This window comes from Epinephelus moara, chromosome 10, assembly GCF_006386435.1.
Source record: "Epinephelus moara isolate mb chromosome 10, YSFRI_EMoa_1.0, whole genome shotgun sequence".
Lineage (NCBI taxonomy): Eukaryota > Metazoa > Chordata > Actinopteri > Perciformes > Serranidae > Epinephelus > Epinephelus moara.
The window spans coordinates 6,389,011-6,412,174 of NC_065515.1; the positions used below are offsets into that span (position 1 = coordinate 6,389,011).

The 23,164-nt window shown below is 43.0% G+C and overlaps 1 protein-coding gene across 4 annotated transcripts in view; it reads left to right on the forward strand.

The window, feature by feature from the left end:
* LOC126396797 (cyclin-dependent kinase-like 5) overlaps nt 1-22,661 on the forward strand; it is a 70,180-nt gene extending 47,519 nt beyond the window's left edge. For 3 of the 4 annotated variants that reach the window (XM_050055106.1, XM_050055105.1, XM_050055107.1), the window contains exons 8-19: nt 2,461-2,551; nt 2,671-2,860; nt 7,155-7,235; nt 8,071-8,237; nt 9,143-10,187; nt 10,613-10,714; nt 11,228-11,333; nt 13,712-13,823; nt 16,129-16,234; nt 16,464-16,586; nt 21,151-21,318; nt 21,402-22,661. In XM_050055106.1, coding sequence (XP_049911063.1) covers nt 2,461-2,551; nt 2,671-2,860; nt 7,155-7,235; nt 8,071-8,237; nt 9,143-10,187; nt 10,613-10,714; nt 11,228-11,333; nt 13,712-13,823; nt 16,129-16,234; nt 16,464-16,586; nt 21,151-21,318; nt 21,402-21,761 — 2,651 coding nt within the window. In that variant the 3' untranslated portion in view covers nt 21,762-22,661. The remainder of the gene's footprint in view (nt 1-2,460; nt 2,552-2,670; nt 2,861-7,154; nt 7,236-8,070; nt 8,238-9,142; nt 10,188-10,612; nt 10,715-11,227; nt 11,334-13,711; nt 13,824-16,128; nt 16,235-16,463; nt 16,587-21,150; nt 21,319-21,401) is intronic. The other variant, XM_050055108.1, reaches the window with a different exon arrangement.
* Nucleotides 22,662-23,164: the final 503 nt, after the last annotated feature.

Consider the following 23,164-nt stretch of genomic DNA (forward strand, 5'->3'; position numbering starts at 1 on the left):
CCCTGCGTTCTCAGAGCGCAGTGTTCTGGTGGGATAATATGGCACTATGAGCTCTCTAAGATATGATGGAGCTTGACCATTTAGAGCTTTATAAGTTAACAGTAGGATTTTAAATTCAATTCTGGATTTTACAGGGAGCCAGTGCAGAGAAGCTAAAACAGGAGAAATGAGAAGCTATCATGTAACCGTAGCCAGTGTCGTGCTTTCATGATATAAGATTTTCACTTAACGATTATTATTGACAGAAAAGATCAAGATGACAATATTATTGCAATACTGGAAAAAATTACTGTGAGTCAAACTAATCTTTAACTTTATTTATTTTTGTATGCTTGTTTCTGGCACATAAATAACACTCAAAATACGAGTGTAGGGAGGTGGAGGAGAGACTGTAACCATAACTTTAAGTGTACAAAAGAGCAATTACAGTTAATGGACAGTGAAAAGGCAACCAGATGGCTTTGCAGGTGGGAGATAAAGCCAGAACAGAAAGAAATGGAAATGATTTAGGCGCTGAATTCTGTACACGATATTATCAGGTGTATTATTAACACTACATCAGTATTTCATTTTTAAATATCGTCATCTATACTGGTATATCACGACACCTGTACATCAGTGAATTACAGTTTGACAGTTTTCTATTCCATTGGCACCTTTAAAGGAAGAGTTTGACATTTTGTGAAGTATGCTTATTTGCTTAAGAGATGGATAAGAAGATTGATACCACTATCATATCTGTTAGCTTACAGTTAGCTTAGCATAGAGACAGAAAGCAATGAGAAACAGTCTGGCTCTGTCCAAAGTAAAAAAGAAATACGCCTACCAGCACCTCTGAGGCTTGGAAAAATTAACTCAAGTTAAACGTGTTTATTAATTAGCTTAAAGCCCAGTTCAGACCGAAGATTTGCAACGGGACGAAACTGTTTTAGAACGTTGCAGGGAAAAGTTGCAGCTGATGGTGTCACCTGCAACTCAGCTGGTCTGATCACCGGTGGCTGGTTTTAGAATGTAAAGCTCATCACCTGTTTCTACAGCTAATTGGCTTGTAGTGAAGTCCGATGGTCGAGTGTTTCGCTTATTCGCTTTCTGATAAAGTTTGATACCACTCTAATATTTTACCGTTGAGCATAAGCCATTAGCTGCTTTGCTTTGCTTAGCTTAGCTTAGCTTAGCTTAGCTTAGCTTAGCTTAGCTTAGCTTAGCTTTGGGCAAAGACTGGAAACAGGGGGAAATGGCTAGTATGGCTCTATTCAGAGGTCACAAGTCTATCATGTTTGTCAAATTCCGTCACTCTCAGGCAATCAAATACCAACACTTTCTTGTGCCTTCGGCGTGTCATACTGACGCCAAGAGCACCCTTTGGCTCTATGAGACCCACCGTTTAACACCTGTATGTGATGCAGAGCAGTCCCCTAGCTGAAAGTTGTGATAACACATGGTAAAAGTTGTCAAACAGTCGCAGTAAGATTTAGGCAACAAAACTCCTGTTTTGGGTTAAATTTGGCGAAATCTGAGAGCCTCCCGTTAGAGGTGTTCTGGGGACGTCCAACTGGTAGGAGGCCCCGGGGCAGACCCAGAACACACTGGAGGGATTATATATCTCATCTGGCCTGGGAACGCCTCGGGGTCCCCCAGGAGGAGCTGGAAAGTGTTGCTGGGGAGATGGACGTATGGGGTGCTTTGCTCACCCTGCTGCCCCCGTGACCTGGCCTCAGATAAGCGGATAAATATGGATGGATGGACATCAGGTGACAGATGGACGTCATTTACAAAACGTTATTCTATAACAGCTCTGACTTTTAGTTTCACATGATCACGAACAGTGGCGTCCTGGGTGAAAATCTGTTTGTTGGACCCATCCACCCCTCTCCCCACCCTACACTGACTCTTTCACTTTCTGCACTACGTCAGTTGATCCGAGTGTCAAATATTGCTGCGGATAAGTTTAAATCGGAGTTCGTTGAAAGCCCGGTGTGTCTCACTGAGACAGCAAAAGGTGGAGTTGGTATCACACGCCAAGGGCCGTGTCAAAGCATTGGTATTTGACGACCTGGGAACAAGAACAGGCTGAATAAGCATATCTCCTCAAATACTGAACCACTTCTCTCAAACTGATGGTTACAGTTTTCTGTATTTGTGAGAAATGTGAGGATGATAAAATTGAATTCAGATTTTTGCCTGTAATTTAATAGTTAAAATCTTTACATGTGTGTGTTAAACAATATTCAGCGTTACTATGAATCTTTTGCCAGGTTAATGTGTCACAGGAGGGCTCGTCATCGCTCCTATATCAGTGCAGCTTTCCCCTAACTCAACTCCTTTACACCTTACACCTCTGAATCATAACGAGCGTCCAGAGAGGAGCCCAGCTGAAATCATTTTTAGGCGTCTCAGCATTGGAGCACATCATAAAGCTCCTCATTATGCTATATTGCTTCCTCTGTCTTCTCTTGCCAGGTTTTGCACGTAATCTCTCTGAGGGGACCGATGCCAATTACACCGAGTATGTGGCCACTAGATGGTACCGCTCTCCTGAGCTGCTGCTCGGGTACGTCCCCTCATTTTTCAGTTTTGTCCCAGAGTTCAGTCACTACACTGACATATGCTTTTAATAACTGTTCTTATGCCTGGCCTTCATCCAACAACCTCTGAAATCTGTGGTCCTAGGGCTCCTTACGGGAAGGCAGTGGACATGTGGTCAGTGGGCTGCATCTTAGGAGAGCTGAGCGACGGGCAGCCTCTGTTCCCGGGAGAGAGCGAGATCGACCAGCTTTTTACCATCCAGAAAGTGTTGGGACCCCTGCCACCGGAACAGATGAAGCTCTTCTATAACAATCCTCGCTTCCACGGGCTGCGGGTAATGCCAGGCAGCTCTTCACACTCTTTACCCCAGTCCTCACTACGGCTCACTCTGCTGACCCCTCCCCTCCTCGCTGCTCTTATTACGACTCCTCTCCTTTTCTTCCATCGCTCTCGACTTGATCTCCTCTCTCTGTCTCTATCTACCTCCTCCTCTTTTTCTTCTTCCCTTATTTATTTTCTCTCCCTGCTATGTCTCTGCACTCTCTGCTTGTTTTTTTTTTTCCTCTCCTGGCTGAGTTTGCTGTGCCGTGACTGATTGGATCACAATGACTCATCGTGTATCATGTATCCTGTACGCTCTGTGAAGGGGGGCTGTGATAAGTCTTCAGTGGCAGGCTGCTGGTACGACAGACCTGGGTCGTCCTTCCCCTTCCCAACCTGCCCACGCCTCCGGATATAATTATTAGTTTGCAAACTGCCCCTCTGTGAATACCTGACAGTGAATACCCACTAATGAGAACCCTGTGTGATAATGCTGCTTTTTTATTTTAAATTTTGGACTCTTGTGGGTATAAAAATTTGGTTAAAGGAAAATTTGGTGAGCCTAAATTCCAGCTCATAAATACAAGTTGTTTTTCTACAATAAAATGCTCTCCTCAGTAAGACAGGCACATGTTGGACAGGGATGTTTGTTGACTAAACAGCCAGCACCTGCTATTGTTAGTACTCGCTCGAGGAAAAAATAAAATCTCTGTTCTCCTCAATGTTTCTGTGCCTGCTTAGAGCCAGCAAACTTCACTCATCAGTGGACACTCATGTTTAAACCCCCTGAAACAGTCAAGTTATCTTCACCATGGCAGAGGATACCAAGAGAAAAGCAGACTGAAGGAACCATACACACGGTTTTTACTGAAATATTAATGCATCAGACCAGCGAGAAACCACACAACACTTGTGAGCGAACACAGGACGTTTGATCGCTGTTTTATCACGTTAGCCACCTACGGTGTGCTTTCTGTAACACTCAAAAATGTGTGATGTAAAAAGAACATCTTCTGGACGTTTTTTGGCAAACAGCAGATTCACAACAGTCAGGAGAGAAATTCTATCAAAACGAAAGGTTGACGGAGGACTATTGAACGTGGAAGAAAGCACATGCAGCAGGGCTCCTGTTAGTCAGAGAACAGCAGATGCAAAATGTGATTTCAGGAGATGCAGAAGAAAGTGAGATTTAAAAAAGTGGTCACAGTCTTGATGAGTGGGCATTTATGAAATATTTTACAAGAGCATTACCACAATTAATCATACTGACTTAGATTAGATTAGTAACTCTAGTAATTATATAGTAGTAATAGTTTGGTCACACATGTACAGTGACAAAAAAAAATACAAGTCAGACATGTCACTGCAGAGCACATAATATGCAGGCTGCTGCAACACTAGAGACACAAACGTGCAAAGTAACAGATAATCCAAGAGGACATTACTGTCGCAGGGCAGCCCACCTCACCACTAGAATAAAAAAATATTTATTTAAAGGGGAACTGCTGTATTTTCAACATGGGCCCTATTATCTAGGGATGCGCACGATTAGTCGTCTAAACGATTGAACGTCCGCCCCCTCACTAGTCGGCACCAGAAAAATTAGTCGGTTAAACCAATTAATGTTTTATTCATGCACAAGGCCGCTTAACTGTCATGCAGCCGCCCGCCACTAGTGGGTGCTACAGAGCCGTCAGGCAGCAGTCCCCCGTGGTAATGCTAGAGTAGACCGGAATCAGGACATATTTTACACTTGTAGCACACAACAGGAAATTGTCAGTGTCAGAATTGTTCTCACTTACTGGCTAAAGCGTGCACGAGGCAGGACACACATGGATTACACCGCGGTCACATAGCCAGTTCGTAATTTGGCCATAAACAACCAAGTCTCTTGCCATTATGTTAATTTGTCTAATGATTTTGGTGTTGGCTCTTACTGACAAAAGTTCCAGAATCTCGTCCTCTCTCCAGTTTGATATTAGTTGCCGTCTTTGTGTAACTGACTCCTCTTCTTCACCCTCAGATGTTTGTTGCTTCTGGTTTTCCCGCGAGCCATGTGATAGAAATATCATCAACGCGCACTGTCACTGTGAATTCTCCAGACAGATAATTGCTCTGTTCAATCGGACACTACACAGACTTTGTACTAGGGAGCTGTAGGGTGGGAATCCGAGGATCCACAATGCCACATTATTGTGATTTTAAATGTGTTGCGATCAAATTTTTTTCCCCCCACCCCCGGGGAGCTGACAGGATAAAGTCAGTTTAATGTCTGATTCATTTGATTCAAACATTGGTGTTTTCACATACAGCTCCTCTAGGAAATTTCCTGTTTGCAGTGCATGTGTAAAAGGGACACAAGTGACTTGTGGGAACAACCATCTTTTAAATTTGGTCCAGTATTGTGAGAGAGCGCTGCAGGTGGCAGCTGTAAAACAAGCTGCAAAGGAACCACTGACGCCGCTCAGCCAAAACATTCAAACCACTGACAGGTGAAGTGACTAACTCTGATTATTTTGTTCCAATGCATTGTTCTGCTGGGAAACCTTTGGTTCTGGCATTCATGTGGATACCACCTGACATGTTCCACCCACTCAAACACTGTTGCAGACCAAGTACCCCCCCTCATGGCAACAGTACTCCCCTATGGCAGTGGCCCCCCAGCAGGATAATGCACCATGCCACATTGCAAACATGGCTCAGGAATGGCCCAAGGAATGTGACAAAGACCTCAAAGTGTCAACCTGGCCTCAAAGACCTCAAAGTGTCAACCTGGCCTCCAAATTCCCCAGATCCCAATCTGAATTAGCATCTGTGGGATGTTCTGGTACCTCAGAGGTACCCCTAATCCACGGTGAGGTGTCTCTGACATGACCTGTGGTGTCTGGCGCTAGGGTGCTGGCTTCAGGTCATTTGAGACCTGTCAGTTGTGAGGTGGGGTACCAGCACGTCCCAAGATGCCCTATCAGATTGGGGTGTGGGAGATTTGGAGGCCAGGTCGACACCTTGAGCTTTTAGTCATGTTCCTCAGGCCGTTTCTTAGCAGTTTTTGTGGTGAGGCATGGCTCATCTTTCTGCTGGGGGGCACTGCTATCAGGGAGTACGGTTGCCCTGAGGGGGGGTTACTTAGAACACAGCAGTGTTTAGGTGGGTGGAGGGTGTCAAGTGGCATCCACATGAATGCCACGACCAAAGGTCTCCCAGCAGAACATTGCACTATAACAAAATGATCAATGTTACTCACTTTACCCATCACTGGTTTCATGTTTTGGCTGATCGGTGTAGAGGTGTTAAAAAAGGTCTTAAAGAGTCTTAAATTTAACTTGGTCATACTGTATCTGTAGACACCTTGCTTTTGCTGACCCAGTCTGTTTTGTATCCAAGTCTTGCTAAAGGAGAAGTCTGTACCACATTATCGAAATCCGCTAAGTATTCAGACATGACATTGAAAATGTTTAGATAAGTGTAAAATATGCTTTCTGTACTGCAACACAACTCACGATTGCACTCTTCAGCACCATCATCACTAACATTCCCACTGTTTTCAAGTCTCATGAGATTTCAGAATGTGTCTTAGCGAGACTTGGAGCAGAGCGACCGAAACAAGCAAAGGGTACTGCAGAACATTTAATTTCTCTGTAGGGTCCTTTCTGTAATCTTTTAAGACATTCATAATAACAATCTGAGGCTGTCTATCACAAAAACAAGCACTTCTAGTGGACGTTAATTGATAAGGCCCACCGGCCCTGAGCGGTTATATTGCAGCCTTTTTCTTTCTCATGACTGGACCAATTTAAAAATGGTGATTCCCACGAGTCACGTAGACACAAAAACATGAGAAAATAGGGTCTAAGTTGAAAAACACTGGAGTTCCCCTTTAATACTGTCAGTGTATGAATAAATAAGCCTTAGAATAAGTGATGGATCTGAAAATCAGACCAATAAAACAGGTAATTTCTATAAAATAAAAGCAGTTATTTGTACAATGAAACAATTTCAACTAATGGTAACCTTTCGGAAACCTCCTGCTTAAAATCTAAAATATCAGAAGGATTGTTTCAGTGCTGATTATTAATGAAAACTGGCTCTTAAGATCAATAACCAGCCCCTTTGTCTCATTAATATTTAGGTTCAATTGCAATGAAAACCAGTTGATTACACAACCTCCTTGACTCTACACACAAAGCACAGGTGGCTGCTAGTTTTGGTCTCTCCACAAAGTAGTGATTTTTCGATGGTTTATCACTTGGACATGTGTTGTGGCTGCATTTTTTGGCTGTACTATCATCTGCCGTTTCTTGTTTTAGTTCCCTGCTGTGAACCACCCCCAAACCTTGGAGCGAAGATACCTGGGAATCATCGGCGGAGCCCTGCTGGACCTGCTAAAGGTAGGGATCACAGTTCTGGCAAAGCTTGCAAAGCTGCGAAGATGGTTTTTTTTTTTGTTTTGTTATTTCTACCTTTTATCAGATTCGATTTATTCCTGCTCACACACACCGCTGTGAAAAGATACTCTGTAACTAAAAAATTTCAGCAATTACACATCTGATAATTGCATCATAATCATTGTGTTTACGTCGTGACTACATGATGTTTCTTCAGGGCTGCAGCATCTCTCAGCTCATATCCTGGTTCCAGCACTGCTGTTATTGCTGTGTCTGCACTGTAAACAGGAGCTCCATGTCAAGAATGTGGGCTGTGCTTGTGCACTTGCGCTTTTCCCAGCAGATAATGACTCACTGCTAATATAATGTCATCTCAGGACTGACTTCAGCAAGGACAGGCAGCTCTCTTGTCACCAATCAGGCTTTCTTGAGATATTGATTTGACTAAATATGTTTGCTAATTGCTGATACAAAGATGTACGGCTTGTAAAGAGTAACTGTTGGTCTTTTTTGTCCCGAGAAAGAGAGAAAAGTGGCTGCCACTGGAAATTGTAGTTACACAAACCATCCCCAGTTCACAGGTTTTATTTTGAGTGCATTCATACAGGATTCAGCTTTCATTATTTATTTCGTCAAGAAAAAAGCAAATGTCACAAATCATATTTCACATCATTGTTTAGCTTGTTTGGTAAGACACAATTAAATGTAGCAGCAGCCTGACTTTTATGATAATGGCGATGACTCATAGTAGCATGACTGTTTCAGTTTGTTTGTGAGGTCTGGATGCTCGGGGTGTCTCCAGGACTCACGGGCTCCCTCTGCGTGTGTTTGTTGTCAGAACCTGCTGCTGCTGAACCCGACAGAGCGCTTTCTCACAGAACAGAGTCTGAACCACCACGCCTTCCAGACCCTGCGGCTCGTGGAGCGGCCCGGCCCACCCACACCCACACCTGTACGCTCCTCCAAGAGAAAACCTCACCATGGAGACAACACCACCCCCAGCAGGTCAGCAGCAAGCACTGTGGACAGTTTAATCCTGTCGGTGTCTCCCTGTTGCTCAGATGCACAAGTTAATGTGTTGGTTTTTTATGCAAATGTGACCAGTTGTTTTCAGTCAACAGCCCCCCGAGGACCATTATCTGCATTATCTGAATTATCATGACATTTATGAAGAATGTGTTGCCCTTTGTCAGAGGATTCAGACATTTTCTGTTTGGTTTGGTTTCATTCAGTCATGAAGCCTATAAATAACACACTTTTGTTCACTTAAACAATAAACACAGATAAAATGACACAGACTCAACTCAGCTGGAGACATGGATGTGCAGAAACACAAAATGAACAGTTCAGATTCTAAAGAGCCTGATCTGTCAATTTTGACTTAATATAATATTATTATTTTGTACAACCTAAAGCGGATCTTTTGTTGCTTAAGACTCACATCTAGCTCCTGTCTTTAGTTGGAAAGGTTACACTCGGCATTCATTCCTGCGATAACTGAAGAATTTATCTGCTCCAGCTCCAGTCAGCAGTGATGGAAACATAATACTGAGGTGGAAATGCATTTTCGCCCTGTTTTCTGTTGTTTTGAACTTCTTTTTATTTTCAATAAGTTCAGTGCAGTCTCATGGGGCGGTCGTTATATTCACAGACACAGCCCATGCATAAATGTCTTGTAAAAGAGTCTGTGGAGCTAAGGATCTTTTCAATGTCCATTTTGGATTCCCACCATCTTCAGGTGTAAGGAGCAAGGAGGGGCTGAGCTAATCGATGGCCTGCATGCAGCTCTACAGTAAAATAAGAATTTACCAATTTTAGGTAGTGAAAAAAAACAGATAAAATCAATATGTGGCAGTGAAGTTTCATGAACAGTATATTGATGTAGATTTATTCTCTCTGCTCTTGCTCAGGAGCCATGGGGGAAAGAGCTCAGGAAGCCACCGCTCCAGCACCAGAGAGTGCTCTAGCTTGCCGCGACACGAAGACCTCCACCCCAGCAACGATGGCTTTCTCAACGGCAACATGCCTGCAGCGATCAACCTCAGCCCCACCCTGCATCCCAAGAACTACCAGCCACAGATCTTCAACCACTCCACCTCGTGCAACATGGACCTGGCCAGCAGCAACCTGCCCCATCTGCTCAGCCCAGGCGAAGCTAAGAGCAAGGGCGACTTCGACATGAACCTGGGGTCCAAAGTGTCCGACGGCCCCGGAGCCAAGTACCTCAAATCCAACTTTCGCTCACAGCAGAACCGCCATTCTTTTGTGGAGGGGAAGACCAACACGCTTCAATCAGGGGAGAAACACAGTCGACACAGCTACATGGAGTCCCACAGCTCCACGCCATCCTCCTCCAAGTTCGGCTACCTAAACTTGTCCAAGAGCTATGGCACTCTTAGCGACGCTAAGTCAGTGGGGAACTTAAATGATGTGCATCTTTACGCGGACGAGCCTACATCTCGTTATTTTCCCTCGAGCTGCCTCGACCTCACAGCCCCGAGCAGCCCAGCAGCTCGCCGAGTGGACAGACTGGGACCCGGCACAGCTGGCAGAGGAAGCATGCGCTCAGACAGAGAGAGCAACACCCTGGACTCGTCCTACAGGCGCTCATCAACCCGCCACAAGGGCTCCGAGGAGGCCAAATCGCCAGATGCTCTGGACCCTGGGGAAAGTGGCGTGGACAGGAGCCACGCTCACTCTCTGTCCGCCCCACACGACCCCCTGCCGTACGGTCAGGGATACACCAGCCCCTTCTCCTCCCAGCAGCGGCCGCACCGCCACTCCATGTACGTACGGAGGGACCACCAGAGGACACACGGGGCGGAGGAGGGACTAGTGGTGGGGCAGGGCTTGCCCACCAGAGCCAGCAGCCTCCAGCTCCTGTCTCCGCAGCTGCAGCACCGCACGCTGCCTCGCCACTCTGGGGGCTCCTCCAGAGAGGAAGACATGAGCAGGGTCAGTCACCAGCCCACATCAAACCTCTCCAACCCTAAGGAAAGCCTAAGCCTACATGATCTAATCATACCAAATGCCTACACCAGGTTGTGTTGGATAACTCAGCCTCAGTCTCAGTTTCTACAACAAAGCAGCCAGGATTTATTCTGGTGGCGTCTGAAAATATCATGATCTGTGTTTAGGTTTTCAGCCAGATCTTTTTAGCCAGTTTCCCAGGTTTGTAGGAACGGCAGGATTAACAAAACCGCATCACGTGTTAAGAGTGTGGCTTACTTGTTAGGATATACAGTGAATCATGTTACCTGTATATTTATATATACTGTATATACACATATAGTATATATATAGTGTGTGCGTGTGTGTATTTGTATGTGTGCGCTGCAATGCTGAGCTCACATCATGCTTCATCATGTCTCCATTAACAGAGCGAACAGGCACCCACTGAGGTCACCCACAGCAGACCCCCAATAAGGGACTCCACAAGGGACAACACAGCATCTTTTCACACACAGCGGCAAAAAAGCGAGGTCCGACATTCTGCCTGCACCCACCATTCCCCACCCACATCCAGTCTTCCGAGAGTGCGGATGTGGGTGGATACTGCTGTCATGAACTGCTCTCTCTCTCTCTCTCTCTCTCTCCCTCTCTCTCTCTCTNGGTGGATACTGCTGTCATGAACTGCTCTCTCTCTCTCTCTCTCTCTCTCTCCCTCTCTCTCTCTCTCTCTCTCTTTCTCTTTCTGTGTCTCTGCGCATCAGATGCCTCTTCATTTTCTCTGTGTGCTTTGCTTCCCTTTAATGTGACTACTTATGATTGCACAGTCAAGCTTGTCACCAGAGCACATTTCAGTTTGATTCTGAAATACATTTATAGCCTCAAGAGATGTTGTTTTATGATAATGACCACTTGTAAATCATCGTCTCCTCCTTTTCTCTCTGTTCTGTCAGGTAAATAAAAATATCAGCTCAGATAGAGAGGCATGCAAAGCAGTTGGCCTTTAGTGTTTTTTTTGTATGACTAGGTCTTGTGTTGTGACTCAGGTCGGCTTGTATCATGACCAGCAAGCAGAAGACGGAGGCTCCTCCAAAGAGAACCGCAACATCTACAGTGAATCCATGCCCAGGAGGGTGGGCAGCTTCTACAGAGGTTGGTTTAGTCACACTGATATCTCTGTCTTTCTTTCACCTTTATTACAAATCACATATGATCAGGTGCTGACTTATCCTCATCTTTTATGTACTGTATATTCTGACCCATACTAGATGTTCATGCTGATACCAGAATTGATATTTTAAAAAATCTTTTAAGAAAGTGACAAAAAATTAGCATTAACATCTCATTTGTCAAAGACTCGTATTTTTCCTCTGAGCTCTACTGCTGTTTATCGATCTACTAGCTGGCACTCGGCTTGTGGTGCTCAGCAGCCCCTAAAATACATTTGAAAAACTCAACAGTGTCTTTCTCTTGGGGGCGGCTGTGGCTCAGAGGCAGAGCGGGTCGTCTACCAATCATGTCGAAGTATCCTTGGGCAACATACTGAACCCCAAATTGCTCCTGATGGCTGTTACATCAGTGTGTGAGAGCGTGTGAATGGTTACAGAGTAGCAGGTGGCACCTTGTATGGTAGCCTCGGCCACCAGGCGTGTGAATGTGACATGTAGTTTAAAAGTGCTTTGAGTGGTCAGACGACTATAAAAGCGCTGTACAAGTACATTCCATTAACTATTTAACATCTTTCCAGAAATCATGACCCGGTGCATCTACTCATGCATGAGAGGCTCATGCTCATGACAGCGTGAGATGTAAACGTTAATGGCGTCCTCCTCGGCTGAGCTGTAATGTTAGCTAGCTCAGTGGTGCTAGATGGCATGCAGTAGGTGCACGCTTCCTTCTGCGCGGTGATAGTTGGGTAGAAAGAAAATAGTTCCTATATGAAACTGCTCACAACAAGGTTTGTGGATTATCTGAGTAACCAGGTCATGATTTTGGGAAAGAGACAGTTTATCAAATGTATTTTTTGGCGATTTGAGCACCACAAGCCAAGTGTCATCGAGTTCTATTATATTAGAAAGAAGGCAGACATCTCTGCAGCCGATATCTCCAACACTCAGCAGCTCACACCAAAACAATCTAGACAGATAAACAGCACGACAGGTTAAAGGAAGAATATGTGTTTTTGATTTGTGGGTGAACTGTCCCTTTAAGCACTGTGGCGCTTTGAGCTAAATGCTAACATCAGCATGCTAACATGCTCACAATGAAAATAGTAACACGCTGACGTAAGCAGGTGTTCCCCATTTTAGTTTAGCACATTAGCGTGCTAGCATTTGTTAATTAGCCCTTAAATAAGTACAGCTGGGGCAGATGTGAATGTCTTAAGTCATACAGGTCATAAACCAAACAAAGTCAATATTTGACCTGATGATGACGCTGTATTCATCCAATAGTTGTTGAAATATTTCAGTCTGGAGTGGTGGACTCACCAGCTGACATAGATATCCCAGAACTGTGGAGCTGGTGTGGCTAAAAGTTGATTTATTTTGTAACATAAGCAATTTTATTAACAATCTGCCCGTTTGCTGTTATATTTTATGTTTTTTGATTAATATCCATTAATTATATTAATGCACTGCTGCAGATAGGACAGTTTTTGGTGTGAAAGGGGGAGAGAAAGAGGGGGACGACATACAGCAAAGGGCCGCAGGCTGGAGAAGAACACACAGCTGCTGCAGCAAGGACACTGCCTTTGTACATGGGACGCCCGCTCTACCCATTAAGCTCTAGGGTGCCCTGTATGTTGCATTTTAAAGTTGTGCTAATTTTAACTCCTGTATGTACCGCTGGATAGTTCAGATATGTGGTTTTCACTGGACAGGAAGTAATGAAAAACTGTAATCTGAAAAGCAACTAAAGCTGTCAGACAAATGTAGTGGAGTAAAAGGTTTGTGGAGTAGAAGTATAATGTTGCATAAAATGTAAATACTCAAGTAAAGTACCTCAAATTTGTACTTGAGTAAATCTGTGTTGAGTTACATTTCACTGACTGACACTAATGCATCTGTGATAAACTGGTTTTTAGATTATTTTGATGGCATGATGACAATCTGAGTGTAAACTGGTTGTATCTGATGTTTTCAGTCTGTTCTGGTCAGTGTCAGAGTTACACTGTGATACTGGAGTGTCCACCACAGTATACTTTTTTAATTATCACAAAGGGACACCAAAGTTGAGAACTTTCAGAATCTACACAGTGGCTTTAATGAACAGGAGTTTATGCTCTGTTTTGTTGTAGCTGCAAATTACTGCACCACCACCACCACTACAGTCCTCCGCTCTGCTCACTGTCTTCTTTTATTAATGTCAGCATTACAAGTAAAATGTTAAAATAAACCCAGTGCATTATCTGCCACAGTTTGCTATGAAATAATTTGTGTAGTTTGAAAAACAAGAAGCAGAATTTGTTTGTTTTACTTGGCTCACCAAAAGGTGAATGACCTTCTTGTTTCGTTGTGTTTGTTGAACAGTCCCGTCTCCTCGGCCAGACAACTCCTTCCATGACAGCAGGGGTCAGAGCCGGAGCTCGGACGGCAGCAGTTTGTCGAACCACTCCAAACGTCAGCCAGCGTTTGACCCCTGGTAATTATCTCTCTGAACCAAAACACAACATTTAGTTGTGTTTACCAAAGAATATCTCCTCTAACAAAGGTTAAATGTGTTCATTGGTCACTGCTCTGTAAAACAGTGTTGCGGAGGATTAAATTTGATATGTCATGGTGGCTTTAAAGGTTTAATAATGTGTAACATTTCTATAGTAAAACATCTCTGAATGACCATGTTGTTTATTTTGTTGAGCTGTGTACTCACATAATCCCAAATGTTTCCAATAATGTTCAAACACAGAAATCTTTAATTTCATTCAAGGTGATAGTGTGTTTTGTTTGGTTGCTTGTCAGTGGCGTCATGTCCCCTTCACCCCCTGTAGTTGCTCTAACTTCCATGGAAACACGAGGTGATACGTCAGAGAGTGAGAAAGGAATCATAGTGTCACACATTGATTGCATTTGCCATTTTGCAACACAGTAAACCAGTAGAGACCTAATTAATCGATTTTATATTTCAATATTGATCCGTTTTTCTGCAGTGTGCTACTTTGACAAGTGACTCATACCAGCTTCCAACATTACAGTAACATTATAACATTAAAGTAACATTCAGCACTTCCATAAAGCTGTTTTCAGTCTGATTGTTTTGACCACGTATAACAGTGCTGGGCTAAATAAGTGTAGTTAGCTACAGTAGCTGTATGGGTACTTGTCTCATCCAAGTTAACGTTATGTTAGCTAACTTTATTATTACAGCTTTTTCTTTTGAATGAAATGACATAACATGAACATACGTGACTCGGGCCTATTGCACACAGATATGGTATTTTTGAAAACGGGGTTTTCCCTCCTTTGTGCTAAAAAAATTCCATCCACACAAGCACTGTGATGAAGAAATCCAAATGAAAAATGCTGTCAGAACATGTCAAACCAACGGGCGAGGACATAACCATTTAAATCAGGAGAGACTCGTTTTTATAGTGAAAAGAATATTTGAAAAATGTGAAAAGTCTTTGGCAATTAGACCCCGTAGAGATGGTGTGAGTTAAGGAGGGTGATGAATCTATAGTCAAATAGGGAACCCCCCGGGGTCTACATGCTGGTTGTGGTAGAGGTGGTGAAGATGCAATGAAGATGTGGAGAAGATGGAGAAGTGCTGATGACCTGGATGAGTAGAGAAACAGGCCTTTGGTGATCTCATTCTGGACTCTGGATACGATGGCTGGAGGTGAACGGGTGGAGGAGGGCGCGACAGTTCTGCCTAAAATGACAGCTCACAGCAGCAGAGGCATCAGTGTCCTGTAGCATCCTGATTGGCTGATAGAGATCGTGGCGAAGTTTGATTGGATAACTAGAGGAGTTAACGCCTATAGTCAGCTGATTGGAGGATAGGGCTGCAACGATTAGTCGACTAATCGATGACTAATGAACTGTTAAAATAATCTGTGACTATTTCAGTAGTCGACTAATCGTTTGAGTCATTTTTTCATAGAAAAGTACTATAAAAGTGCCCCAAAATACTCTTATTGCAGCTTCTTACGTTCAGATATTGGCAGTGTTACACACTCTCCCATGACGGTGAACTGAAACCCTTTGGTGTGAGTACGAAACAAAACATTAGATGACATAATTTTGGGGTTTGGGAGAGACAGACCGACATTTTTCAACATTTTAACACATTTTTTGATAAAATGATTAGTCGACTAATCGAAGAAATAATCGACAGATTAGTCAACAATGAAAATAATGGTTAGTTGCAGCCCTATTAGAGAAAGCACTGGGATTAAAAGGGAGAGAATTGTGAATGGATGAGCACAAAAAAAGTCTTCCTGATTGAACTGAGCTTTATGGAATATCATTTATTTTGTGACGCCTCACAAAGGAGATAACAGAGTATAATTGGTGGTAACAACCAAAAAACCCTAAAATATGTGAACATCCTCTCCCTGGATGGAGTTTTACAAAAGGTTAGTTTTTAGTGAGCTAAAGTAGAGTTTCCAAAAACATCGCTGTACATGTGGACAAGACCTAAATGTAATGTGAATGAAACTGTAATAAATTTCCTTGTTTGTTATCATGATTTCTGTCTGAGTCACAACAGATACATTTCCATCAGCAATAGTGATGGTTTAACAGTGAAGACAACAATTCCCATGATCCATGCTTCTTCATGATGTCATCAAAGTCTATCTTTAGTTATTTTTGTGATTGAGAGACACCTCGCTGCAGAAATGACGTCCTGTATGTTTAACACAAATAGTCAGGTCTCACTGGGAGTTAAAGATACGGTACATTTTTAGTTGGGACATGATGCTCAGTAGCCTTTGTTTTATTTTCAGGACTGGCCCAGATACTGTCGTGCTGAACTCCTCTGAGCCATCCAAAGAAAAGGAGAAGCAGGGTTTCTTCAGAGCAATAAAGAAGAAGAAGAAGAAATCTCAAATGGTAACTTGTATGTCACGTTCTTCTGAGGATGTGGGTGCACTCTCTCATGCATATGTCCTCTGATGTGGATACCTTGTTTGTGAATATGTCTGTCTACACACTGTATCTCCTCCTCTGCTTTAAAGTGTTTAATGCTTTGGCCTTATTACAGACATATATAATCATTTCTCCTTGTTGTCTTGTGCATCATGTTTCGCTGTGCCACCAGTCATGTGCCTCTGTATTACAGATGCAAGTCCCTGAGGGAAGGCCGCCTGTCATCAAGAAATGTCTTTTCCCTCTGTTTAGCCCAAAGAATAACATAAAGCATAGCTCCTCTGTGAGAGTCCTCCCTGTAGTGTCCTCTCCCATGGTACATGCTGTTTTACACTCTCCTACTCACCTCCTGACTCCATCTCACATCGCATGCATTAGCAGCAATAATCAAGACTGCTTTATTGATTTATTTGAAGCTTGTTGTCAGTGGTTTTCTTTGATCATTTTATGGCTACAATTAATTCACTAATAAAGATTTGTTAACACAAACCAGTCAGATCCATCTGAACAGTATTGGTACAAAATCACGCTAGAAAATTAGGCACTGAGGTGTTTTCAGTGTTCATTTGATAAAAGTAGATCTAACTAAGAGTTTTCAGTTTCATTAAAGGCAGGGCTGTTTACAAGTATTTTTTCAGTTAGAAGGAAAAATCTCCACCTTTTACGTTGATGTAAATGTAGTCGATTGAAGCCATAGATTCAGTGCGTTATATTCACCAAGAATGTGTCTACATGTACCAAAATGCATCGTGCGTAGAAATTCATCGCAGCAGAATAATTCTGTGTCTATTGGCGTCAAAGGGCAATTTGAGCGATGGCACCACCTTTCAGTGTTTGTTATTGGCTGCTCAGGTTCTGGACGGTCCCTCCCGGCGGTCTTTTCTTGCACAGCTAAAGCAACAGCAGCCTTGGCCTCTCTCTTCGCTCCATTTCTTTGGCCATCGGCTGACCATCATTCACTCCCTCTTCCGCTATCTGCGTGTTACTGTTTCCAAAATCCCCCTACACTAGGGAAACAACAGCAACAACTTCCAAGCTAACAACCGACACACTGGAAATGGCAAGTTCTGATGAAGGTTTAGATTGTGCAATGAGGCATGTCTGCTTTATTCTTTCATTGAATTATTGTAAAGATCTACAAAGAAGAAAACAGCTTGTGAACGCACCTTGAAAAAGGCCCTGACTCCGTCTTGCAGGACTCTTATGCCCAGTGTTGTTCCGTTTCGCCCAGTCGGAGTTGATTATGTTTCCAGTCAAACGATAGCTGAATTTGTTCCTTTTTGTGCTGGGGGTCTGGTCCTAAATTGTCCCAACCAGATCAGCAAACTTTCTTTTGCTGCTCTCTCCAGAGCCACTCTGCCCAGTTAGCACAAGCTAACACAGCAGCAGTGCTAACACTCAACAAACTCACATCAATACAGAAACAGCTCGATAGCTGTCGTTAAACCCCTTAATAAACGTTAGTTAATGTTAGCCATGTGTTGCTAATAGTTAGCTCTGTCACTGTGTGTGTGTTTAAGGGCACCACAGCTGCATCCTGGGCTTAACGTTCCGCGGGACAATTTTGATGAAACAAGTCAGAGCATTTCTTCCCCCTGTAGAAGAATGATGGTTCCAGACGTTTCTCAAGGACTGACATAGAGAGATAAGTCTGGCGACCCAAGACTGCTTCGACTGTACCGCTATAGAGCATGGCCCCTGGGTACCAGAGGCGAAACCCAACTTGTTGTCCTTCCAACCGTCCACTACGTCACTGTCACATCAAATGACAGCACTGGATGCAGGAAGAGCAAATGATTTTGCAGCAGCAAATTTGGCTTTCTCAGTCAATATAACACGCCTTGAGGAATTAATTGCTTTAATCAACTACATCTACCATAAGCACTGACTGGACATCCACATAAAAGGTGGTGTATTTTCCCTCTCAATAAATGGATCTGGCTGGTTGTTTTTGTGTTCAGTCACCGCTGATTTCAGACACAGCCCTAACAGCATGTCTCTGGTTATGAGCTGAGGATGAACGAGAGCGCTCTGGCTTTGGTTAAGCTGGTGAGATTTTAGGAGTCTGTGTGCCTGGTTACACTCACGTGAAGCTTTAATTCTCACACAGGAGCATCTGATCAACTTCTCTGCCCCTCAAAGTGCATCTTAACGCCATGACTTAATTACACAGCGTAGCTCAGGAGGGAGGAGGAACCGAAAGAGCTGATGAATACGAAAGCATCCACATTTTGACATGTTAAACTGACTGCCAGTGGCAGTAATGGTTCAGCATGAAACAGGTGTTTGAGACTCTTTCTTCCCCTCACATTTCTATTTTTATGTGACAGTCTGTTCAGATGCTGAGAGGGGGTTAGCGCTGATGACAGAGCACAAATAAAAGCAATCTGGCCAGGAGGAAACAGGCAGCCAGACTCAGAGTTGGTGGAAAATAGTGTTTGCTGCATACAGAGTAGATCATTTGAAAATACGGAGGCTTTAGGTTTGTCATTGATTATAAAAACTTCATCAATCATTAAGAAGAGGAGTTGTCTCTTCTCTTCCTCAGATCAGTGAATGTTTAGAGTTTCTGGCACCAGATGCATGTTATGATTTTAAATTTTTATGACTTCACTGTACTTGAGACCAAACAAGGCTTATTGCCAAAAATAACTTCACAATTATGTCCATGGTAAATTAACACATGTGAAGGATAACACACAAATATGTATATAAATGTAAATATACATATTAAAGAGACAGATTATCTCCAATTCAAAACATATATTTTTCCTCTAACCTGTAGTGATTTAACAATTTAGATTGTTTAAGTGTGAGTTGCCGAATGTTGGAGATATCAGCTGTAGAGACGTCTGCCTTCTCTCCAGTACAATTGAACTAGATAGCACTGGGCTTGTGGTGCTCAAAGCGTCGAAAATTACATTTGAAAATCTCATCAGCAATGTCTCTTTCCAGAAATCATGACCCGATGAGTCGTGATAATCCACAGACCTTGTTGTGAGCAGTTTCATGTAGGAACTATTTTCTTTCTACCAAACTACACCCGCCAACTGTATCACTGCACAGAAGGAAGCATGAATCTACTCATGGAGGATGAGAGGCTCGTACTCAGGGCAGCTTGAGATGTAAACATTAATGGCATCTGGACTAGGCCCGTATCGTGGTATTAGTGTACCTGGGTTTTTAAAAATCTCAAAGGTGTGATCAATCAGTACTGTCAAAATTACAGATGCACATCTTTCTCATACAGGGAGGCAATCGGGCTTTGTCAGGTAACTAGGGCTGCCACGATTAGTCGACTAATCGATGACTAATCGACTATTAAAATAATCGGTGAATATACTCAAAATACTCTTACTGCAGCTTCTTACGTTCAGATATTGGCAGCTTTACACACTCTCCCGTGACGGTGAACTAAAACCTTTTGGCGTGAGTATGAAACAAGACATTAGATGACGTAATTTTGGGGTTTGGGCGAGACAGACCGACATTTTTCAACATTTTAACACATTTTTCGATGAAATGATTAGTCGACTAATCGAAGAAATAATCGACAGATTAGTCGCCAATGAAAATAATCATTAGTGGCAGCCCTACAGGTAACGTGGCGCTTGCGATAGCCAGAGTGTATTGTGGGTCGAATTGCCATTTTGGAGCGTCAAGAGTTGTAAACAACTCAGCAGAGAGCATTGTCTTTGTCTGCGGCATAACCTTTGGTGAAATGGGACACTCATGTTGTGTGAAAGACACACAAAAGAAATGGTAGAAAAGTTGACCACAACGTAAGATTTTTTAGGTTTCCCACTTGGAAAAGAGGCATTGGATAGCCTGGGTCGCAGCACTGAGACAGAAGGACATCACTTTGGATACAATATGTGTTGTATGTAGTGCACATCATGCACCACCAGAGGTCAGTCTTGGGGATAATGTTACAGGACTGTAAACAGCTGACCCGCAACAGCGGAGAGAGACTGTGGGACAGAACATCATATTTTCACTTACAACTGGGTGAATTTGGGTTCATTTCAACTAGACCAGAGGTGGTGATTCTTGGTGCAATGGACTAACTAACCAAACGACTAACAAGACTAGCTAAGACGGTTATTGTGAGTTCTATTTTGTTTCTGTCAAGTATGAATAAAGTGTGTTTTACGATAAGCTAACAAGAGGAAAGGTTGAACTGAGAAGGTGTATGGTTGTATGTCTCTGGTGTAAGAGAGCTTGTGGAACGTAGCAAAATCGTTGGTTGGGGGGATGAGGGTGGTGTGTTTGGGAGCGCTGCACACAAATACAGTCATATAACGTATACCCCGTGAAATTTCAGGAAGGTATAAAAAACTAGATACTGCTCAAGCCTAATGGCGTCCTCCTTGGCTGTGCTGTAACATTAGCTAGCTCAGTGGTGCTAAGTGAGCTAGCAGTTGACACACACTTCCTTCTGCACGGTATTACAGTTGGCGGGTGTAGAAAGAAAATAGTTCCTACATGAAACTGCTCACAACAAGGTCTGTCTTGAGTAACTGGGGCATGATTTCTGGAAAGAGACATTGGTGTTGAGTTTTTTAAAGGTATTTTTTTGGCACTTTGCGCACCACAAGCTGAACGCCACCTAGTTCCATTATATTGGAGAGAAGGCAGACATCTCTATGGTCGATATCTTAAGCACTCTGCAACTCACACCAAAACAATCTAGACTGATAAAAGCACTACACATGAGAGGAACAAAAAATGTGTTTTTTATTTTGGGGTGAACTGTCCCTTTAAGCACATGTTGTCTGTCGCTTGTTGTCCTTCACATTGTGTGGACCCATTATGGTCATATGTTTAAAGATGTCAGTATGGACGTGTTAAATGATATATCTATATCCACTGTATGAAAGGTTACTGGTGAAGGGGTGGACACAGTCATCCAGAAGTCCTCCAGGTCCTCCAGTCACCAGAGCAGCCGCCACAGGAACCGCGACAAGAGCAGAGACCGGGACCAAGAACGAGACCGAGACAGGGACAAGGACTGGCCACCTGAGAAACTGTCTGATTCACACTCTCCTGTAAGTCTCAAAGAAAAATACAAGTATCTTCCTGATGCGTGTCATTTTGAACATGTCGTTCATCTGTAATGTGTCCTTTTCAGAGTCAGCCACTGAAATCTCTGCGCAAACTCCTGCACCTTTCATCCTCGTCCTCCAACCAGACCGCACAGTCTGACATGCGCTACCAGCCGCTGCCTAATCCAGCATCTGCTCAAGGTGGTTTCACGGAGAGCCGGGGTCACTCAGGGGTCAGTACGCCCCAGCTGAAGAGCCGACAGTCAGCCTACCCGCTGCCTGGACAGCTGGAGTCTGGCTGGCACTCCTCAGCCCTGGGCCGCCCCGAGGGCAACCCCTACCCAGAGCAAATGAGCATCAAGGGAGGCCAGAACGGGCATGGCTTCGGACGCCCCTCCAGGTCACGTATGCCAAACCTCAACGACCTGAAAGAGACGGCTCTGTGATCTCCCTCACCCTTCAGCTCTCAGATCCACTTCAGACTCCTCCGTTTCCCCTCTGTTGTTCCTACACGTCCCTTGCGTAACAGTACACCTGCTGACTACACACACACACACACACACACATGAACACACAGATACCAAACCTTCAGTTTTAAACACTGCTTGCGAACGGGCCAAAAGCCTTTTTATGTCTTCATTTTTTTTTAAAGCTTCCATGTTTGATAGACTTTATATTATTACTTCTGTAATTCTGATTATAATTTGTATTATAAAGTAAATATATTACAAATTAAATATATATAAATGGATAGATAAAGTGTAGATTTTAAGTGTAAGTATTTTTGTTTCTATTCAATATAGAAATATAGTACATTTTACTGCGTAGTATTTCCTTAAGACTATCTAAGGCATTCTAAACAAATAAAGTTTTATCAGTTGTTACAATAGAGGTTGGTAATGTCAGTAACTTTGCAGTGTGTTCATCTCACCCAGGATTGTAACTCTTCGTCCAAGCTGTCTTGCCTTTGGATGTGCTCCGTCATACTGGTTACAGATGCTCAAACGTGCAACTGCAAGTCAAAGCAGTCTTGTTCTTGAAAATATAGCTGTAGTGCAATTTTTCTGAGTTGGCACTGACAATCTATAAAGGCTTAAATCTCTTTGTTCTTTTTTAGGGTATTTAGGTTTTTATGTCTTTTTGTAATGCAGCCATTTTAGACACACTATGGTGCCATAAACTGACAGAAATCCTAACCTACATCGCCCTCTGTAGGGTATAATGAAGCACTGCATCTACTGTTTCCTGACTGACATAACCAAGCACTAACTAACATTTAGGCACTGACTTCATGCACAGTATGTGTAAATCATCATTTTCATATATATATATATATATATATATATTTTAAACAGATGTTATACAGTTAAAACTATGGGTACATTTAAATCATTTCAATTTAAACACACATAATTATCATTCCTTGTACAGACTATACCAATGACCCTTTTGGTAGTAACTTAATCTGAAAGTATTTACTGAAATGTTTATTTATGTAAAAGTGTGAAGCGCCCTTACAGAAGAAAAATACATTGCCTTGCTTTGAACAAAGGATCCGGTTGATGTCAAAGGACATGTGAAGCTGATACCGAAGGATTCTCTCTGCTAACTTCCCTCACTGATTCAAATCTGTTTGTTTCTCATTTCTTTCTTAAACATTTCACATAAGCAACGTCCAAGTGGTTCTACTTGTTTACTCAGTTAAATAAATTTACAAATGCATCCATAGATATTATATAAAGTTTAACTGCTGTAAAAATTTGATTCATACAACATAAACCCAATCATTGTTATAAAGTAATTTTTACAGCAGCTAGAGAAACACAAAAGCCATTCTGGGTGTTCAAGT